The sequence below is a fragment of the Heloderma suspectum genome, chromosome 5 (genome assembly GCF_057233095.1).
Source record: "Heloderma suspectum isolate Gila_16-S chromosome 5, 16-S_ref, whole genome shotgun sequence".
NCBI lineage: Eukaryota > Metazoa > Chordata > Lepidosauria > Squamata > Helodermatidae > Heloderma > Heloderma suspectum.
The window spans coordinates 62,464,284-62,482,990 of record NC_139462.1 but is presented as its reverse complement, the minus strand read 5'-3'; the positions used below and the strand labels follow the sequence as shown (position 1 = coordinate 62,482,990).

The 18,707-nt window shown below is 41.5% G+C and overlaps 1 protein-coding gene across 5 annotated transcripts in view; it reads left to right on the top strand.

The window, feature by feature from the left end:
* Window positions 1-18,707, top strand: part of SLC10A7 (solute carrier family 10 member 7) — a 205,653-nt gene that overhangs the window by 138,141 nt on the left and 48,805 nt on the right. For all 5 annotated transcript variants that reach the window (XR_014792101.1, XM_084856218.1, XM_084856217.1 and 2 more), the window contains one exon: window positions 9,624-9,707. Coding sequence is in view for 4 of the 5 variants with exons in the window: in XM_084856218.1 (XP_084712344.1) it covers window positions 9,624-9,707 (84 nt within the window). In the remaining variant the exon portion in view is untranslated. The remainder of the gene's footprint in view (window positions 1-9,623; window positions 9,708-18,707) is intronic.

Sequence of the window (18,707 nt, the reverse complement as noted above, 5' to 3'; positions counted from 1 at the left end):
ATCTGGGCTTATACATGATTTCTTAATTAGTGGAATAAATTAGACAGAGGCAGGATTTTCCAGGGAAGGGAAGTACATCACTGTGTCATGAAGGAAATGTTTTGCCCTACCCTTGTCCACTCCTTTCATTGCTCCTCCTGCTATTAAACAAATTTAAAAAGTAAATAGGATGCTCTATGCATGATTATGCTCCATCCACTCATATCAATAAAAGTGATGGTCTTAATCCTTTAAAATGTTTTCTGCATTGGCAAAAATCTGGAATCTGATAGAGAGTTTGGGTTCTTTGGAATTTTTTTTAGAAGTTTGTTCCTAGTCCTCATCCTTTCTCCTTCTTTCTCCCAACCACCACCACCCCCTCCTGTGCCTAACTGCACCATGTACCCTGTCCCTGCGTTCATTTCTGCCCTTTCTGATGCATCGATCTGCTCTTTCTTCTTACAAAACTGAACTCAGGGCTGCAAGCAGACATGATTTTAGGAGGTTTGCCATTGCTGAGAGCTGCAAAGAAAGTATTATGCACGTAATTTTATGTTTAAAAGAAAGGCTGGAAGGTTAAAATGTAGGTGTCTTTTAAAATGTGGTGGGGGGATCACTAGTGCAAGAATATTGTGGTACAAACACAGTGTCTGCAACCATTGATGTGGCTCTTAAATGTCAGCAAGTTTCTGACCTTTCTTTCCTAACTCCAGCTTGTTTAATGGATATTGGGAACTATTGGATGATTTTGTTTGTTTGTGGTATTTATATGCCACCCAATAAAAAAATGTTTTCCAGACAGCTTACAATAAAAGTTAAAAACAATCAAATGTAAAGATAAACCATGAAACCAGCTGGAGAGTACCTCTTCAGGCAGTTGTTTCTAGGCACTGAGAAGAGGATTCTCTCTTTCCCATTAGTGATTTGGTTTGGTTGGCCAAGAGCTGCTACAGCAGAGACAGCCTAGATTTGGCTATTGAGTGGTATAGAAATGTAATAAATAAATTTCCCCCTGATCTCCCACTTCTGCCACTAAACTCTAACAGCTAAGAAAGCATGTTAGAGCTCCTTTGGCAGAAAATTTCAAACACCCTGATACGTTTGCGGTTGGGGATCTGGTATCCTCTACCTAAGGGCCATATTAGACATTTTCCTCAGTGGGGGGCACGTATGGGAAGGATTAGTTGGTGGGAATTATATCTAATCCTTCCTGCCTCTGCCAGTTCTCCTGCTCAAATCCCTCCAACTCCATTTTCTTGGCAGCTGGGTTCTCTTATTTTTTCAGAGCCAAGCTAGGGTGAGGGGAAAACTTTTTAAAACATGGATGATTTGCAGGGAAGAATTGGTGATGGGTGCAAGAAGGGGTTAAGCATTCTCTTCCACCAGTTTTCCCCTGTAAATGTCCCCGGCCCCTTCATTTTCACTACGAGGGGAAACAGGAGGTGTCATGGTGCTGTCTTAGGTTAAAGACTTCAGCCTCTCCTCTTTCCTTGTGGGAGATTTATATGTACTGGTGAGTATGTGGGTTACTGAGTGGAAGGGCAAATAGATACAGAGAGAGTATGTGTGTGTGTGTGTGTTTATAATCTCCCTGAATTTTGATTTTTTTTAATAATGAAAATAATAATTATTTATTACTTAGATTTATACCTTCTTGGCCCTAAAAGGGCTCAGAAACTTTTAGTTCTGCTTCTGTACTGCTCTCTCAAGCCTCCAAAGCAGCAACAATAATATGCATATTAATCTATATATATAAATTAACAAGACAAGAATTTTCCCCTCAAGACAGCTTTACATTTATTGATCAGAGTTTGCATTCTGCCCCATTTGCACAAAATTAATTCCTGACTGCATTCAATTGTTTGAACTTATTTATTTTCTCATACTTTTTAATGTAAAATGAGTAATATTAGCTAAGTTGTTAAAGATACAGTATGTTGAAGTACACAAAGAGAAGAGTGAATACTTACAGTAAATTATACATTTTACATGAATAATATATTATCTTAAATTAATGGTATTAAATGTAAAAGTTTTATCTTTGACAATACTGTGAGTGAACTTAATTCCTTTTCAGAAAAAATATTCATCATTTCTTTTACCTTAATGGTGGAACTGCTGGGACCTCCGCTAATTGTGACCTTGGTTAACAAACAGTATCTTCCCACCTGTTCAGTTTTAAAAGCCATTTGTCAGTGACCTTGATTGAGCTTCTTCTAATAAAGTGTTACTGAACCTTTCTTCCCAACAGCATTGAAACCCAACCCCATTTCTTTCAGGCATATAATACTCAACATGTTGAAGACCCAAGGAAGATGTTCTGATTTACTCATTTGGTAGAAAGTGAACATATGTACTTGAAGACACTATTTGGGTGGGATTAACCCTGTACCAACTATGTAGGATGGAGGCCAATTCAGCTGACTCTGACTGGGTTCGCATGACACAAGGGGGTTTAATAAAACCACAATGGCTTGTTAACCACCCCTGCACATGGCGGTCACATGCCTGATCATTTCCCTAATTACCCTCGCTGGGTTCGCCCTCACAACAACCCGCACCCGGCGCGGGTAATTAGAGAAATGAGCCAGCATGCAACTGGCATGTGCAGGGGTGGTTAACAAGCTACCAGTGGATTAGCAAGCACTCTCGTGTTGTGCAGACCAGGTCTCTGTCAGTGGCATAGTTGTAAATGTTGAAGTGCAGGTGCTCATCACGACGGTCCCCATAGTCTCACCCCCATGGAGAGTCCAAAATGCAGACAGCTGTGTTGATCCATATATATAAAAAACCTCCAGTTGTAGTAGTTTTCATCTCCACAAGGAACCGGTCTTTTGTAAAGATAGTGGGTGTTAATTGCCCATTCAAGACCAAGCCACCCCAAATACTTTGCATTGCACCAGGGATATCTCATAGCAATATACTGTTGCTTGGAAGATCCATTTCTCCTAGCTACTGTGAAGATTGCAGCTAAGCTCAGAGGGAACAGGGAAGTCTGAGTGGGGTGGCAGATGACATCATTGTCCCTGCTAATCAAAAAGCACAGGCACTTCATGCCTGCAAGCCCTGGCTCTGCTACAATACCACTTGTAGTACTTGATCCTTTAGTACTTAATAGGAGCCAGTGAGAAATGAGAATCCCCATCTGCATAACCTAGGGCTCAGGGCTGGCATCAAGGGTTGACATGGTTGGGCACCTGCTGAAGGCCCGCACCCTAGCAGGGGCCCACTGACAAAAGCCCCCTGGAGTTGCTCCTCTGCGCTACTGCAACCTGGTGGTTCGCCTGCCTCTCACTCTGGCCCAGACAACAGTGGCGGTGACAAGAAGACCGCCTGTTTACTGGCTATCTGCCTGTCAGGCAAGGAAATGGCAGCGATGTTGAGAATAAGGCTGTGAAGCAATAGCAGATGGTGACAATGATAGTGAGAAGATGGACTCGCTGAGGGAAGGGCCCATTGGGAGTGTCTTGCCCAAGGGCCCTCAAAAACCTGTAGCCAGCGCTCCTAGGGCGGGATCAAAATGACCTTCAAATTTAATGATGAATTGGGAGGGCATTTCTATGAGTTTTTCAGGGCCACAAAATTTGCCATCAGATTCATAAGAATTAGCAGCAGCAGATTCTTCCTTTTCCCATTTTTCTTTGTTTTTCTTCCCTGTGTTGCTGCAAGTAGTGGCAGAGGTGCAGCAACAACACCAGCACCCTTCTTTTGGTGACAATGGCACCCACCACAATAAGGTGGTCCATGCTGGCAGCTGTCATTTCACTCCCCCCAACACAGACACACACACAGTTGCTTGCCCTGAAACAGCACTACAACTGGGCATTATGGAAGAAACAAAATGGCACCTAGGCCACTGAAAGAAAAGCCATGTTGTCTTTGCTGCATGGAGCAGCAAAAAAAGGGAAAGACACCCATCACTGGTGCTAATGGTGAGCTGCCTCCCAATCCTGCTGGCAAAATTTGTGCCGCACCCTGCAACAATTCAGAGAAACGCCCCTGTATTTCAGGAGCTTGAATTTTGCCACCTTGCTCCAAATTTGTCCAAAAGTGTTTGTAAGAGACCTTTTCCTCCCAGCCTTAGATAGCGCCAATCAAGTTTTCTGTTCCTTGTTCATGCCATAATATGGTAAAAATTGTCTTTTATGTGTATCATACCATATCACATGGGTAAAACAGCTGATAGCAAAACAGAAAAATCAGTTTAAAAGAAGCTTTCCAATGGAAATGTACTTTTTAAAAAAATCCCTCACAAAGCTCTGTGTATCTGTCACGTACTACTCCACTATTTACTATCCTATGTAAGTAGAGTACCACAATATTTTTGTCTTAACAGAAGCTTTCTGCTTCCTTAGCTTATTTCTCCTTCTTGATATATTGACTCACTTTTCTTTAAGTTCTTTAATTTGTATCAATCATTTTGACACTAATAATGTGAATAGTGCTGTTTTGCACTATTCCTAGAAAGAAGGCTTAGCTGCATTTCCAAAAGCATTTGATTGTGTAAGCTGGGAAGAAGGAAAAGGAAAGATGAGTTATAATGTACGTTTGGTGAATATACAGCACAGAGTTTTAGCATTTGCCCATTTTGAGTATGATGCTAAATTTCTTATATGTACAGAAAAAATAATTGCAAATATTTCAGCTGTCATTTCTAATCTTGCATCTCAGAGCAAATTTATTTAGGATAAAAGCTTAGTAAGCAGTTGAAAGCAGCGTTGTTCAAAATGTATTCATTACACTCTTTTTGTACTTATTAAAGTATCTTTTGGCATTCTCTTCTGAAAAAAAATCCATTAACATGATTTATCTCAAGAAATAAGTAATATCATTCAACTGCATGACCATATGATAATTAATTAATACCCATAAAGACTAAGAGATTAATCAAGTTTTAATGTATTTATTAAGCTTATTAGCTATTTTTTCAATAAAAAAGTGCTCAAGGTGACATATGAGTCTTCTACCAACCACAGATAATCATATCAATTAGTGCAGCTTGTTATGCTAAGCAGAATCAGATAAAAGTATTTGAGTATGGCATTTTTTTAAACTTCCTGATAGAAGTGCCCTCTTGTGGGGCCCCTCAAGAGAAGGCCCTACTTTGTATGTGAAGCAAGGACTCTTGTATGACCTTAATGAGCAGCAACATAGGAGCTCCTAAATATATGCAGGACCCGGGGTTTTCAAGCCTTTAAAACTAAGAACTAGCACCTTGAATTGCCTAGAAGCTAACAGACAGTGATTGTAGTGTATAGTACATGCCACAATGTTAAGTTGTAGCATAAGGCTGTTTCTACAAGGTTGTTAACTGGACTGTGGGTTCATGCGTCATGTAAACTGGATTGTCTCTAACCAGATACTGAGAACCTTTTCACATGTTACCTTTACCAATATATGTTAGCCAGACAACTGATGGAGTAGGGTGTTGAATAGATGCCTAGTGAGCTAATTAGATATCTGAATATTTGCAACTAGTATGGAAACTTTTCATGATTTTGGGCAACATCTTGATGCAGATCTTAAGAATATGTTAGTAAGAGTAACGTAAAGATCTTTCCTTTTTTACTTGCTGAGAAATAACAATGGAAAAACTCCTGTTGGTTTTGTTGAGCTAGACGTGTGGATGAAAGACATCAGATGTGCAAATGTTCTTGGGCCTGTAAATGGAAGAGACTGACTTCTTCATGGTGTCTTACCGAAAACACAATATGTAGGCCACTGCTGGAAAAGTAGGATAGCAACATATAGTACGCCAGCTGAGGTTTCCAAATAGATGCCCCAAACATCACCATTTAGACCACATCGTAGAATTCTAAACTAGAGGTTACGACGGTCAAAATTACTCTCACTAGGTCTGAGGTGACAAAAAGTGACTGCCTCCTAACTAACTAAATGTTGGTAAAACCAACTCCTGACACAGCCTGGGCTAACAGGCACAGTGTTGGATGCAGAAGCATTCCAAGGTTTCAAACAGGAGCAGCCAGGGAAAGCTGAAAATAATAAACATTATGATTATACTACTGCCATTTGATATTGGAATGTGTATCCAAGTAACTTTGCTTTTAATTTCTCTTGCACAACTAGCAGATATCATTAGATAGATGATCTTTTCTACACCTGTAATGAATTGCAGAGTTATCTTTGGTAAAGCATACTCTAGCTGCTTCCAGATGGGTGGTTCCTAGCACTACGCACTTATTGCTGTTCCTTTTAAACTACAAATGGAATTAAAATTGACTTTCCACAGTTTCAGGAGTATTGCATTTTATCTATGGAGTACATCCTGCTAAAATCTATCTACACCAGTGGCCATGACATAGCTGCAGTGGAGCTATCTGAAGCTCAGCACTTTTATTATAACCTTTGTGTGGGTGCCATTTTATATCCCTGTTTTTGTTCTTTTTATCGGTCATTTCATTATGCTAAAATACTTTTCTGGTTAGATTTTTTAATGAATGAGGGGTGTAGTGCAATAACGCCATATGTTATGTTAATTTTCCAATAAACAAATAAAACAAACTTGTGGTCAGTGCCAAAATGGCAGAGACTGGAAAGTTTAAAAAATATATCTGTTTTTACAATAAGCCTTACTGTATTATCATGCTATAGCACTGTAACACCATAATTCAAAAATTAACATTATAATAGTACAGTGTTATAGCTCTATACCTCCTTTTTCATTAAAGAGAGGTATAGCACTATAATAAATTCTATAATGTTAATTTTTGTATTCTAGTGTTATAGTGCTACAACATGATAATACAATAATGCTAATTCTTAAACATTTTGTGGGGTGGTGGTGGAATTGGCAATGACCGGAAAGGGGGTTTGAATTTTACTTTATTGCAAATTAACATTATAGTATTATGGTATTACAGCATTATACCTCTCTTTCATTTAAAAAAATCTAGCCAGAAAACATTTTTGCAATAATTAAATGACTGTTTAAAAAAACCAAAAACACGGTAATCGAATAGTACCAACTACAAAGGTCGTGTGTGATGCGTTATCATACATTCACTTTTCTGATACATCATTCCCATATCAAAACCCCTTGCTTGCTTGACAGGAAGAGAGCCAGTGAGCAAGTAGGCAGTGGCATCTACTGCTCCTCCTCCTCCTCACCACTACCATTGTCACTACCACGACACCAGCCCTGCCCAACCCTAAAAAAAAAAGATCTACATCTTGGGAAAATGTACTCCTCTTCCATTTTAATGGGGAAAGTCTCATAATTTTTATCGTCTGAGAAAAAAGAAAGAACCACAGAGAAAATATTGGATGACAATGATTGGATGGAACCGTGTGGATTCCCCGTAAAAAGTGAGTTAGCAAAGCAAGGCACTTCCTCATTCAAACCCCTTGTGTAGATACATCCTCTATATCCCTGTAGTCAAAGCTCTTCTGTCTCAGTTCTCTATAGCAGACAAGAGTGCAGCCCTGTGGTTTCTTTCTATGTTTATACCCTGCCCTTCAGCAAAATGCTTTCAGGGCAGCTGACAGTAGGAAATCATTTAAACTCATACCACTCATTTAAACACTAATACAATGATATTATATAAACAATGAGATAATGAAAATAACAGAGGTTAAAAGCACTCAGAATAAAACCAAATTTATTTCTTTTTACAAAAGGCCTGAAAAAATAAAAAATGGTTTTGCTTGGTGCCAAAAGGACATGAAGATAGATGCCAGATGAACCTCTCAAGGAAGAGAGTTCAAAAGACAATTAGCCACTGCAGGAAAGAGACTTTCTCCAATTGCCAGCTGCCTAACCTCTGAAGGGCTGCTGACAATGATCCCAATACATGAACAGGCAGACTTGAAAAAAAGATGATCCCTCAGGTATCCAGATCCCAGGCCATATAGGGCTTTAAAGGTAAGCACTGACACTTTGAATGGTGCTCAGAAATGGGCTAGCAGTCAGTAAAGTTGTTTCAACACTAGCATGATGGATTCATAAGAACATAAGAATAGCCATGCTGGATCAGACCACAGATAGATCTGGTCCACCAATCTGTTCACACAGTGGCCACCGAACTACCTGAGGGAAACCCACAAGTAGGACATGAGCCCAATAGCACCCTCCTGCTCATGTTCCCCAGCAACCAGTGTACATTCACTTGGGCTGGTCCCAGGTAGCAGTCTACCCACTGTATTCTCTATTAGGTTGAGTTCCTGGAGATGTTCTGCTGTAGATTCCACAACCTCAATAAGATCAGAAAGATGCAAGGGCACAGTCTAGTAAAAAAAAATGCTAAGTAAGTCCTGAGGAGCATAGTCCTGGGGATGACTGCCTCTGAAGTGGACTTAACAAGTGGATGAGGGACTGAAATTTGGCTCTGCTGATACGAAGTGTTTCATCTTGACTCCACTGATGCAGTTGTGGCAGTTACAGATGCAGTGTCTTCCTTGGAGGGTACCACAGCTGTGATATTTGTCCTCTTTGCCAAAAAAGGAGAGAACTTGAACAGCTGGTCTGGGAAAGAAGTAAGAGTATGAAAGTTGATTTCAATCTGAGAAATATGAGTTGCAATACTGCAAATAAATCTATCCTATCTTCTAATGTTTTTGTTCTGTTCGTAAGCATGAATGGAAATTCACTAATTCTTTCAGCAGTCATTGTTAAAACTAGTAATGCTGTTTTCGAAGAGGGTGAGAAATTGGGATGGCAAAAGAGTTTCAGGATGCATTGATAATATCTCATCCTGTTAGCAATGTGCTGAGAAATGTGCCTTTGCTTTATCATGTAATCCATAAATGTATTCCTATCTTTGCCCATGTGATTCGTTACAATATCATTGTGAGCCTAGGTATGTGAATAATGATGATCCATTTGAGTAAATTATTGATACCTGCATACTACTTGAGTCTCGCTCACCCGCCAAATGTACAGGAGTCCATTTATCCGTGGAATTTATCAAATGATAGAATCTAGGCTTGCTAGAAAATATTGGGGGGAAGAATCAAATGATGGCCATTCTTTCCCAAAACAGCCCTAGCTAGTGCACATGTGCTAGCCCAAACCTTTAGGTTCCCAAGCAGCTCTGCCATACTTAGGATGGGGAAGATGCAGAAAAATTAGGTTTGGGAGAGGATGATGTGAATGTCCTGACATTGATCCCCGCCCCATCCCTAAGCCTAAAATGCGTCAGGGGCACTTTGGTGCTAGTTCTAGCAATAATATAAGTATATTTCTAATGTATTGTGAGTGTACAGAGTATAAAGAATAAGTGATGAAAGTCTTAAAGGATTCAGAACAGTACAAATTGCACTGGTCAATTTAGGTAGTTCTGTCATAGTTGGTGACTAGTCACTGGTTCTTTGTAGTGGAACTATACAAGAGCAATTGATCTTTAAGACATTTTTTGGGAATGATTATGTATGTTGGCTGTACTATCTTTGATGGGTATTCTTATGTGATCATTATATAGAGCTTGCAAAATTAGGGCAAATAGTCACCTCCTCCTAGAATTGCCTTGTGTGTTTTGTATATAATGCAGGCACATTTGCATATTTGCAGACACAAATGCAGATTTAAACAGCTGTTAAGTTTTATATCTCTAAATATTCAAGCTCACTGGTGCTTCACTACTATTTAAAATTCCATATTAAGATTGCACGTTTGTTTTCTCTTACAGCTTGGATCATCATCCTCTGTGCCTTTCTCATCTATATTCTCACAACTGTTCATGACTGTTGTAGTTCCTCTCATAATTGGGCAGGTATGTTTTAAAATATACATTTCATGTGTTTTTAATGCCTTAAAGATAGTTTGTAAAAGAGAAGACGCTGTCACCTAGGAAAAGACACCTCTGGATACTAGAGATACAACAGAGAGATGACACTACAGTGCTCCCTGAAGTCACATGGATTTTAGTTGAAACTGAGCATCTGTCCTTCATTCCCCCAGACATATGCTTCTACATGTCAGAAAGAGAGTTTGTGAACATATATTCATTATAACCAACATCGCTATCTTTTTGGAGCCAGGTTAAGACCTATCTCTTTTCCCAGGCATTTGGCAGCACATGATGAGTTTTAATCAGTCCTGGATGTGTCTTTAGTTATGACTGACTGTTCAGAGTTGATTTTAGTTATAAGTTGTTTGTGTATATTGTTTGTGTGCTTTTATGTAAATGGCTTTTGAACTTTTCATATTGTATTTAACGTTTTAACTTCTGTACACCGCCCAGAGAGCTTTGGCTATGGGGAGGTACAGAAGTAGTAATAATAACAATAACAACAACAACAATAATTGTGAAGTAGGGAAGAAAATGGTAACCCAGATGCAAAATCAGGTAGCTTAGTATAAATTAGCTGTGAATATATCACAAAGGTGAGTATTTGACTTGATTAGAAAAGGTCTCCTCAGTATTGAATCTTCACTTCCTGAGGCTGTAAAGATAATTGTCCCTCACCCCCCAAAAAAAAGTTCAGCAAAACTCAGCAGGTGCTAAAGCAGGATTGGTAAACCTGTGGCCCTCCAGATGTCATTGGACTCTTAATTCCTAGCAGTCCCAGCCAGCATGCCCAGTGCTCAGGGATGATCGAAGTTGTGGTCCAGCAACATCTGGAGGGCCACGAGTTTACTAACTCTGCACTGATGTGTAAGGAATTGTTGTTGTTGTTTATTCGGTCAGTCGCTTCCGACTCTTCGTGACTTCATGGACCAGCCCACGCCAGAGCTTCCTGTCAGCCGTCGCCACCCCCAGCTCCCCCAAAGTCGAGTCCGTCACCTCCAGAATGTCATCCATCCATCTTGCCCTTGGTCGGCCCCTCTTCCTTTTGTCTTCCACTTTCCCTAGCATCAGCATCTTCTCCAGGGTATCCTGTCTTCTCATGATGTGGCCAAAGTACTTCAGTTTTGCCTTTAATATCATTCCCTCAAGTGAGCAGTCTGGCTTGATTTCCTGGAGTATGGACTGGTTTGATCTTCTTGCAGTCCAAGGCACTCTCAGAATTTTCCTCCAGCACCACACTTCAAAAGCATCTATCTTCCTTCGCTCAGCCTTCCTTATGGTCCAGCTCTTGCAGCCATAGGTTACTACGGAGAATACCATTGCTTTAACTATGCGGGTCTTTGTTGTCAGTGTGATGTCTATGCTCTTCACTATTTTATCAAGATTTGTCATTGCTGTCCCCCCAAGAAGTAAACATCTTCTGATTTCCTGGCTGCAGTCAGCGTCTGCAGTAATCTTTGCGCCTAGAAAGACAAAGTCTGTCACTGCCTCCACGTTTTCTCCCTCTGTTTGCCTCTATCATCAATCAAGCTGGTTGCCATAATCTTGGTTTTTTTGAAGTTTAACTGCAACCCAGCTTTTGCACTTTCTTCTTTCACCTTCGTCATAAGGTTCCTCAGCTCCTCCTCGCTTTCAGCCATCAAAGTGGTATCATCTGCATATCTGAGACTGTTAATGTTTCTTCCAGCGATTTTAACTCCAGCCTTGGCTTCATCAAGCCCAGCACGTCGCATGATGTGTTCTGCGTACAGGTTGAATAGGTAGGGTGAGAGTATACAACCCTGCCTTACTCCTTTCCCAATCTTAAACCAGTCCGTTGTTCCGTGGTCTGTTCTTACTTGGTCGTTATACAGATTCCTCAGGAGGCAGACAAGATGACTTGGTATCCCCATACCACCAAGAACTTGCCACAATTTGTGATGATCCACACAGTCAAAGGCTTTAGAATAGTCCATAAAACAGAAATAGATGTTTTTCTGAAACTCCCTGGCTTTCTCCATTATCCAGCGGATATTGGCAATTTGGTCTCTAGTTCCTCAGCCTTTTCTAAACCCAGCTTGTACATCTGGCAATTCTCGTTCCATGAATTGCTGGAGTCTCCCTTGCAAGATCTTGAGCATTACCTTACTGGCATGTGAAATAAGTGCCACCGTTCGATAGTTTGAACATTCTTTGGTGCTTCCCTTTTTTGGTATGGGATATAAGTTGATCTTTTCCAATCTGTTGGCCATTCTTGTGTTTTCCAAATTTGCTGGCATATGGCATGCATCACCTTGACAGCATCATCTTGCAAGATTTTAAACAGTTCAGCTGGGATACCGTCATCTCCTGCTGCCTTGTTATTAGCAATGCTTCTTAAGGCCCATTCAACCTCGCTCTTCAGGATGTCTGGCTCTAGCTCACTGACCACACCGTCAAATCTATTCCTGATATTATTATCCTTCCCATACAGATCTTCCGTATATTCTTGCTATCTTTTCTTGATCTCTTCTGCTTCTGTTAGGTCCTTGCCATCTTTGTTTTTGATCATACCTATTTTTGCCTGGAATTTACCTCCGATGTTTCTAATTTTCTGGAAGAGGTCTCTTGTCCTTCCTGTTCTATTATCTTCTTCTCCTTCCGCGCATTGGCTTGTTTAAAAATAATTCCTTATCTCTTCTGGCTAACCTCTGGAATTTTGCATTTAATTGGGCATATCTTCCCCTATCACTGTTGCCTTTTGCTTTCCTTCTTTCTTGGGCTGCTTCCAGTGTCTCAGCAGACAGCCATCTTGCCTTCTTGATTTTCTTTTTCTTTGGGACGTTTTTTATTGCCGCCTCCTGAACAATGTTGCGAACTTGTGTCCATAGTTCTTCCGGGACCCTATCTACTAAATCTAGTCCCTTAAATCTATTCTTCACCTCCACTGCATATTCATGAGGAATATTAGTGAGCTCATATCTAACTGATCTGTGGGTCTTCCCTATTCTCTGTAGTCTGATTCTAAATTGTGCAATAAGAAGTTTGTGATCTGAACTACAGTGAGCTCCAGGTCTTGTTTTTACCGACTGCATAGATGTCCGCCACCTCTGGCTACCAAGGATGTAGTCAATCTGATTTCAGTGTCAACCATCTGGTGAAGTCCATGTATAAAGTCGTCTCTTAGGTTGTTGGAAGAGAGTGTTTGTTATGCACAGTGAGTTGTCTTGGCAAAATTCTATCAGCCTATGTCTTGCTTCATTTTGTTCTCCCAGACCATGCTTGCCTGTAATTCCAGGTGTCGTTTGACTACCCACCTTAGCATTCCAGTCTCCTGTAATGAAAATAACATCTTTTTTTGGCGTACTATCCAGTAGGTGCTGCAGATCCTCCTAGAACTGATCTACTTCTGCTTCTTCAGCATCTGTGGTTGGGGTGTATATTTAGATCACTGTGATGTTAAATGGCTTACCCTGAATTCGAATTGAGATCATTCTGTCATTTTTTGGATTGTATCCAAGCACTGCTTTAGCCACTTTATTATTAATTATGAAGGCTACTCCATTTCTTCTGTGGTCCTCTTGTCCACAGTAGTAGATCTGGCGGTCATTTGACGTGAAGTGGCCCATTCCAGTCCATTTCAGTTCACTGGCACCCAAAATGTCTATATTTAATCTTGACATCTCCCCAATAACCACATCCTATTTGCCCTGGCTCATAGATCTTACATTCCAGGTTCCTATGGTGTGTTGATCTTTAGAACATCAAATTCGTCATTCACCACCAGCACCATCGGCTGCTAGCCGTCCTTTCGGCTTTGAGCTAGCTGCGTCATCACATCTGGGGCTAGTTGAACTTATCCTCTGTTCCTCCCCAGTAGCGTTTTGACCATCGTCCGACCTGGGAGTCCCATCTTCCGATGGTATACCGACATATCTCTGGTTGTACTAATCCATTTAGTTTTCATGGCGTGAATACTGGGGTGGGTTGCCGTTTCCTTCCCCAGGGATCGTATTTAGTCTGACCTCTCTGCCATGACCTTCCTGTCTTGGGTGTCCCTTCACGGTTTAGCTCATGACGTCATTGAGGTGCTCAAGCTCCAGTACCACGACAAGGTAACGATCTCCTAATTTTGCTTGATCAAAGAAATTGTTTTTGACAAACCATTTTCATGTTACATATTTATACATGGATATTCCTTCTTGTCATGGATCACTGCCTTGTTGTGGCAAAGGGGCTTGCGTAACTCAGTGAAGCCATAAGCTATGCCATGCAGGGCCACCCAAGACGGACAGGTCATGGTGGAGAGTTCTGACAAAATGTGGTCCACTGGAGAAGGAAATGGCAACCCACGCCAGTATTCTTGCCAAGAAAACCCCATGGAACGTATCACAAGGCTAAAAGATATGACGCCGGAAGATGAGCCCCTCAGGTCAGAAGGTGTCCAATATACTACTGGGGAAGAGCAGAGGGTATTTCCAAGTAGCGCCAGAAAGAGTGAAGCAGCTGGGCCAAAGCCAAAAGGACACTCAACTGTGGATGTGTCTGGTGGTGAAAAGAAAATCCGATGCTGTAAAGAACAACATTGTTTAGGAACCTGGAATGTCAGATCAATGAATCAAGGTAAGCTGGAGGTGGTCAAACATGAGATGGCAAGATTGAACATCGACATCTTGAGAACCAGCAAACTAAAATGGACAAGCATGGGCGAATTTAATTCAGGTGACCATCATATCTACTACTTTGGGCAAGAATCCCTTAGAAGAAATGCAGTAGCACTCATAGTCAACAAAACGGTGGGATAAGCAGTACTGGGGTACAATCTTAAAAACGATAGAATGATCTCAGTACGAATCCAAGGCAAACCATTCAACATCACAGTAATTCAAGTCTATGCCCCAACCACTGAGGCCGAAGAAGCTGAGGTTCTATGAAGACCTACAATACCTTCTAGAACTAACACCAAACAAAGATGTCCTCTTCATCATAGGGGATTGGAATGCCAAAGTAGGAAGTCAAGAAATCACCAGGATAACAAGCAAGCATGGCCTTGGTGTACAAAATGAAGCAGGACAAAGGACAAAGAAGGCAGGGACCTAACAGAAGCAGATGAGATTAAGAAGCGGTGGCAAGAATACACAGAAGAGCTATACAGGAAAGATCTGAATGTCCTTGATAGCCATGATAGTGTGGTCACTGAACTTGAGCCGGACATGCTAGAGAGTGAAGTCAAGTGGGCCTTAGGAAGCATTAGTAACAACAAAGCTAGCGGAGATGACAGTATTCCAGCGGAGCTATTTAAAATCCTAAAAGATGATGCTGTTAAAGTGCTGCACTCAATATGCCAACACATTTGGAACACTCAACAGTGGCCACAAGACTGGAAAAGGTCAGTTTACATTCCAGTTCCAAAGAATTTCCAACACCAAAGAGTGTTCAAACTACCGTACAATTGCGCTCATTTCACATGCCAGCAAGGTTATGCTCAAAATCCTACAAGCTAGGCTTCGGCAGTATGCGAACCGAGAACTACCGGAAATACAAGCTGGGTTTCGAAGAGGCAGAGGAACTAGAGATCAAATCGCCAACTTTCGCTGGATCAGGGAGAAAGCAAGAGAATTCCAGAAAAACGTCTATTTCTGCTTCATTGACTACGCTAAAGCCTTTGATTGTGTGGATCACAACAAGCTGTGGCAAATTCTTAAAGTGATGGGAGTACCAGACCACCTTACCTGTCTCCTGAGAAACCTGTACGAGGGCCAAGAAGCAACAGTAAGAACCAGACATGGAACAACCGATTGGTTCAAAATTGGGAAAGGAGTACGACACGGCTGCATATTGTCGCCCTGCTTATTTAACTTATATGCAGAGTACATCATGAGAAACACCGGATTGGATGAATCACAGGTCGGAATTATGATTGCCGGGAGAATTATCAACAACCTCAGATACGCAGATGATACCACCCTAATGGCAGAAAGCGAAGCGGATCTAAAGAGCCTCTTGTTGAGGGTGAACAAGGAGAGTGCAAAAGCTGGTTTGAAACTCAACATAAAAAAACGAAGATCATGGCATCTGGCCCCATCACTTCCTGGCATATAGAAGGGGAAGAAATGGAAGCAGTGACAGATTTTATTTTCTTGGGCTCCAAGATCACCGCAGACGGTGACTGTCGCCATGAAATTAAAAGACGCTTGCTCCTTGGGAGGAAAGCTATGGCAAACCTAGACAGCATAGTAAGAAGCAGAGACATCACCTTGCCGACAAAGGTCCGTCTAATCAAAGTTACGGTTTTCCCAGTAGTAACGTATGGCTGTGAGAGCTGGACTATAAGGAAGGCTGAGCGCCGAAGAATTGATGCTTTCGAACTGTAGTGCTGGAGAAGACTCTTACGAGTTCCCTGGACTGCAAGGAGGTCAAATCAGTCCATCCTAAAGGAAATCAACCTTGAGTGCTCATTGGAAGGACAGATCTTGAAGCTGAAGCTCAAATATTTTGGCCACCTAATGCGAAGAGAAAACTCCCTGGAAAAGACCCTGATGCTGAGAAAGACTGAAGGCAAAAGGAGAAGGGGACGACAGAGGATGAGATGGCTGGAAAGCATCACTGCAATGAATATGAACTTGAGCACACTCCGGGAGAAAGCGCAGGACAGGAAGGCCTGGCGTGCTATGGCCCATGGGGTCACAAAGAGTTGGACACGACTGAACAACAACAACATTCCTTCTTGTGTAAAAACCAATGTTTGTAAGGTATGTAATGCAAGCATGGTCATACTTCCGTATATTTTGGTCTCAATACACATGCCAAGGAATGTGTTGGCTTCTCAGTACATAAATTAGCATCAAAATACACACTAGCGTGCTTATTTTAAAAGTAATGAATACATATATTTTTGGATAGGGACAGGAGTGTTTCCCAGCCTAGAAATGCCAGTGATTGAACCTGCAGCCTTTTTTATGCAAAGGATGTGTTCTGCCCCTGAGCAATGGCCCCTTCCTATGTATAATCTCCAACACCTGCCCCCTTGCAAACAGTTTTGTGCCCTTTCACAAAGGATGCCAAAAAAGGGACGCTTTTTGTAGGGGTGAAAACTGCATGAAATGTCCTTCCCATTTTGGTTCAGCCATCACAGAATGAAAACTCTCTAAAATATATTAATGTAAGAATGGTTTTGCTGTAGATTTGTCTTGATCTTTATATTATTTCAGTGCAAGATAGATCTGGGTTGATGATAATTGAAGGCAAGGTATTCATGAGCCACGTTGATATGTTGGGATGATTTTTCACATTTTGTACCACATGTGGCAAAATATTTTCGCACAAGACAACACAGTAATTTCATCAGTCTCTAAGCTGTATTGCCCTGTTTTTCTAGTACTAGAAGTCTGGACAAAGATTGTGGTCTCTTTTTTTGTGTTGCCTCATTTTAACAGGGAAGTGACAGGTAGCAGAAAAATGAATACCAGGGCAATATTTCCCTTCCCTTTTCTGCTGTCCTTCTCTCATCTCTAGACCTAAGTGCTTGTGACAGACTTTTATTTTATGTTTTATTTTAAAGAGTGATTTATGATTAAAAGTTAATGAAATAGAATTTTCACAGTGCTTTTATTATATTCTACCAGTTTGAACATTTTTCAAAGCAGCACACCAAAACCTACTGTTCTCTATGAATAAATAATAAAAGCCATGTCTGTACATTATCATTCATGCATTCTGTAGTTGCCCATTGGTGATTTGTTTGCCAGCCTGAAGTGGGTGCTCCCTATTAAATTGTCCTTAAGTAAAACTCAAATTAGTTATTACAATTGTACACACACACACACACACACACATTTATATAGGACATAAGCTCACTGGGATTTTCTGTTCAAATATAACAAGTGGAACTGTATGGATCTGTCTCCATACCGTAGTGCAGCCATCCCCAACCTGGCGCCCTTCAGACATTTTGGGCTACATCTCTCAGCATTCCTGACCATGGGCCATACTAGCTGGGCTGATGCAAGCTGAAGTCCCTGGAGGGCACCAGGTTAGGGAAGGCTAGGGCCTCTAGATGGCGCTTAGCAGTTTTCTTCCTCAGACAATTCTCTCCAGGCTCATTTTGTGTGCTGTCAGGGACAAATGGGGATGTGTAGGGTTTCTGGTGTGACAGGGGATAGTTCCTCAGGGGTGGAGGCAGGGGCGGCCCTACCATTAGGCAGAGTGGTACATGGAGTGGGAGGGGACACCTTCTTGTTTTCCACCTCAGGCAGCAAAACGTCTTGGATGAAGGCTCTGAGGGTACACACTTCAGAGGTCCAAATTTTGAGATCCCTGGCTAAAGATCTTCCAGTCTGATGGACTCTGGCTCAGTCCCAGTTATGATGCTGGGCCTATGTTGGTTTCCAGCACTTCTGCCTGTACTGCTACTGGTCCGATGGATCTGGTGGCGCCTCATCAGAGCCGAGGCTGCTGCTCAGTGTGGGGATCCTGACAGTACACAAATAAATCCCTTACATGTCCTGCACTGGAGAGAAAACGGCTGTAAATGGCAAGTGGAGCAGAGCTGTGTGGGTCTTGCCCCCATTGGCCAAACTTATGAGCCAGCTTTTGTCATGGCGGCCTAACCACAGTTTGTGATGCAGCTGCTAATAGTGATGCAAGAGCACACAACAATGAAACTTCAGCTATTTTTCACCCTAAACTGAAAGGAAAACCAGTGATAATTTACTAAAGAGAAAGTTTTAACAACAGAATTAAAGCTGCGATCCTATACATACTTATTTGGGGGTAAGTCCCGTTTAACTCAGAATTTTAATTCAGAATTTAATTCAGAATAGACATGCATAGGATTACCCATCAGGATAAGACCTATTCAGGCATTCAGTCTTCGTGCAGTTAGAACTTGGTGAGGAAAAGAGTGGGGCCGCACTAGTTGCCCCTGCCTTTTCAAGCGTGTCTCTGTTGTCTGACCCTGCCACCCTCCTCACACTGGGGGAGAAGATTGGATGTGGAGAGCCTGCTGTACATACTTAGGTTCCC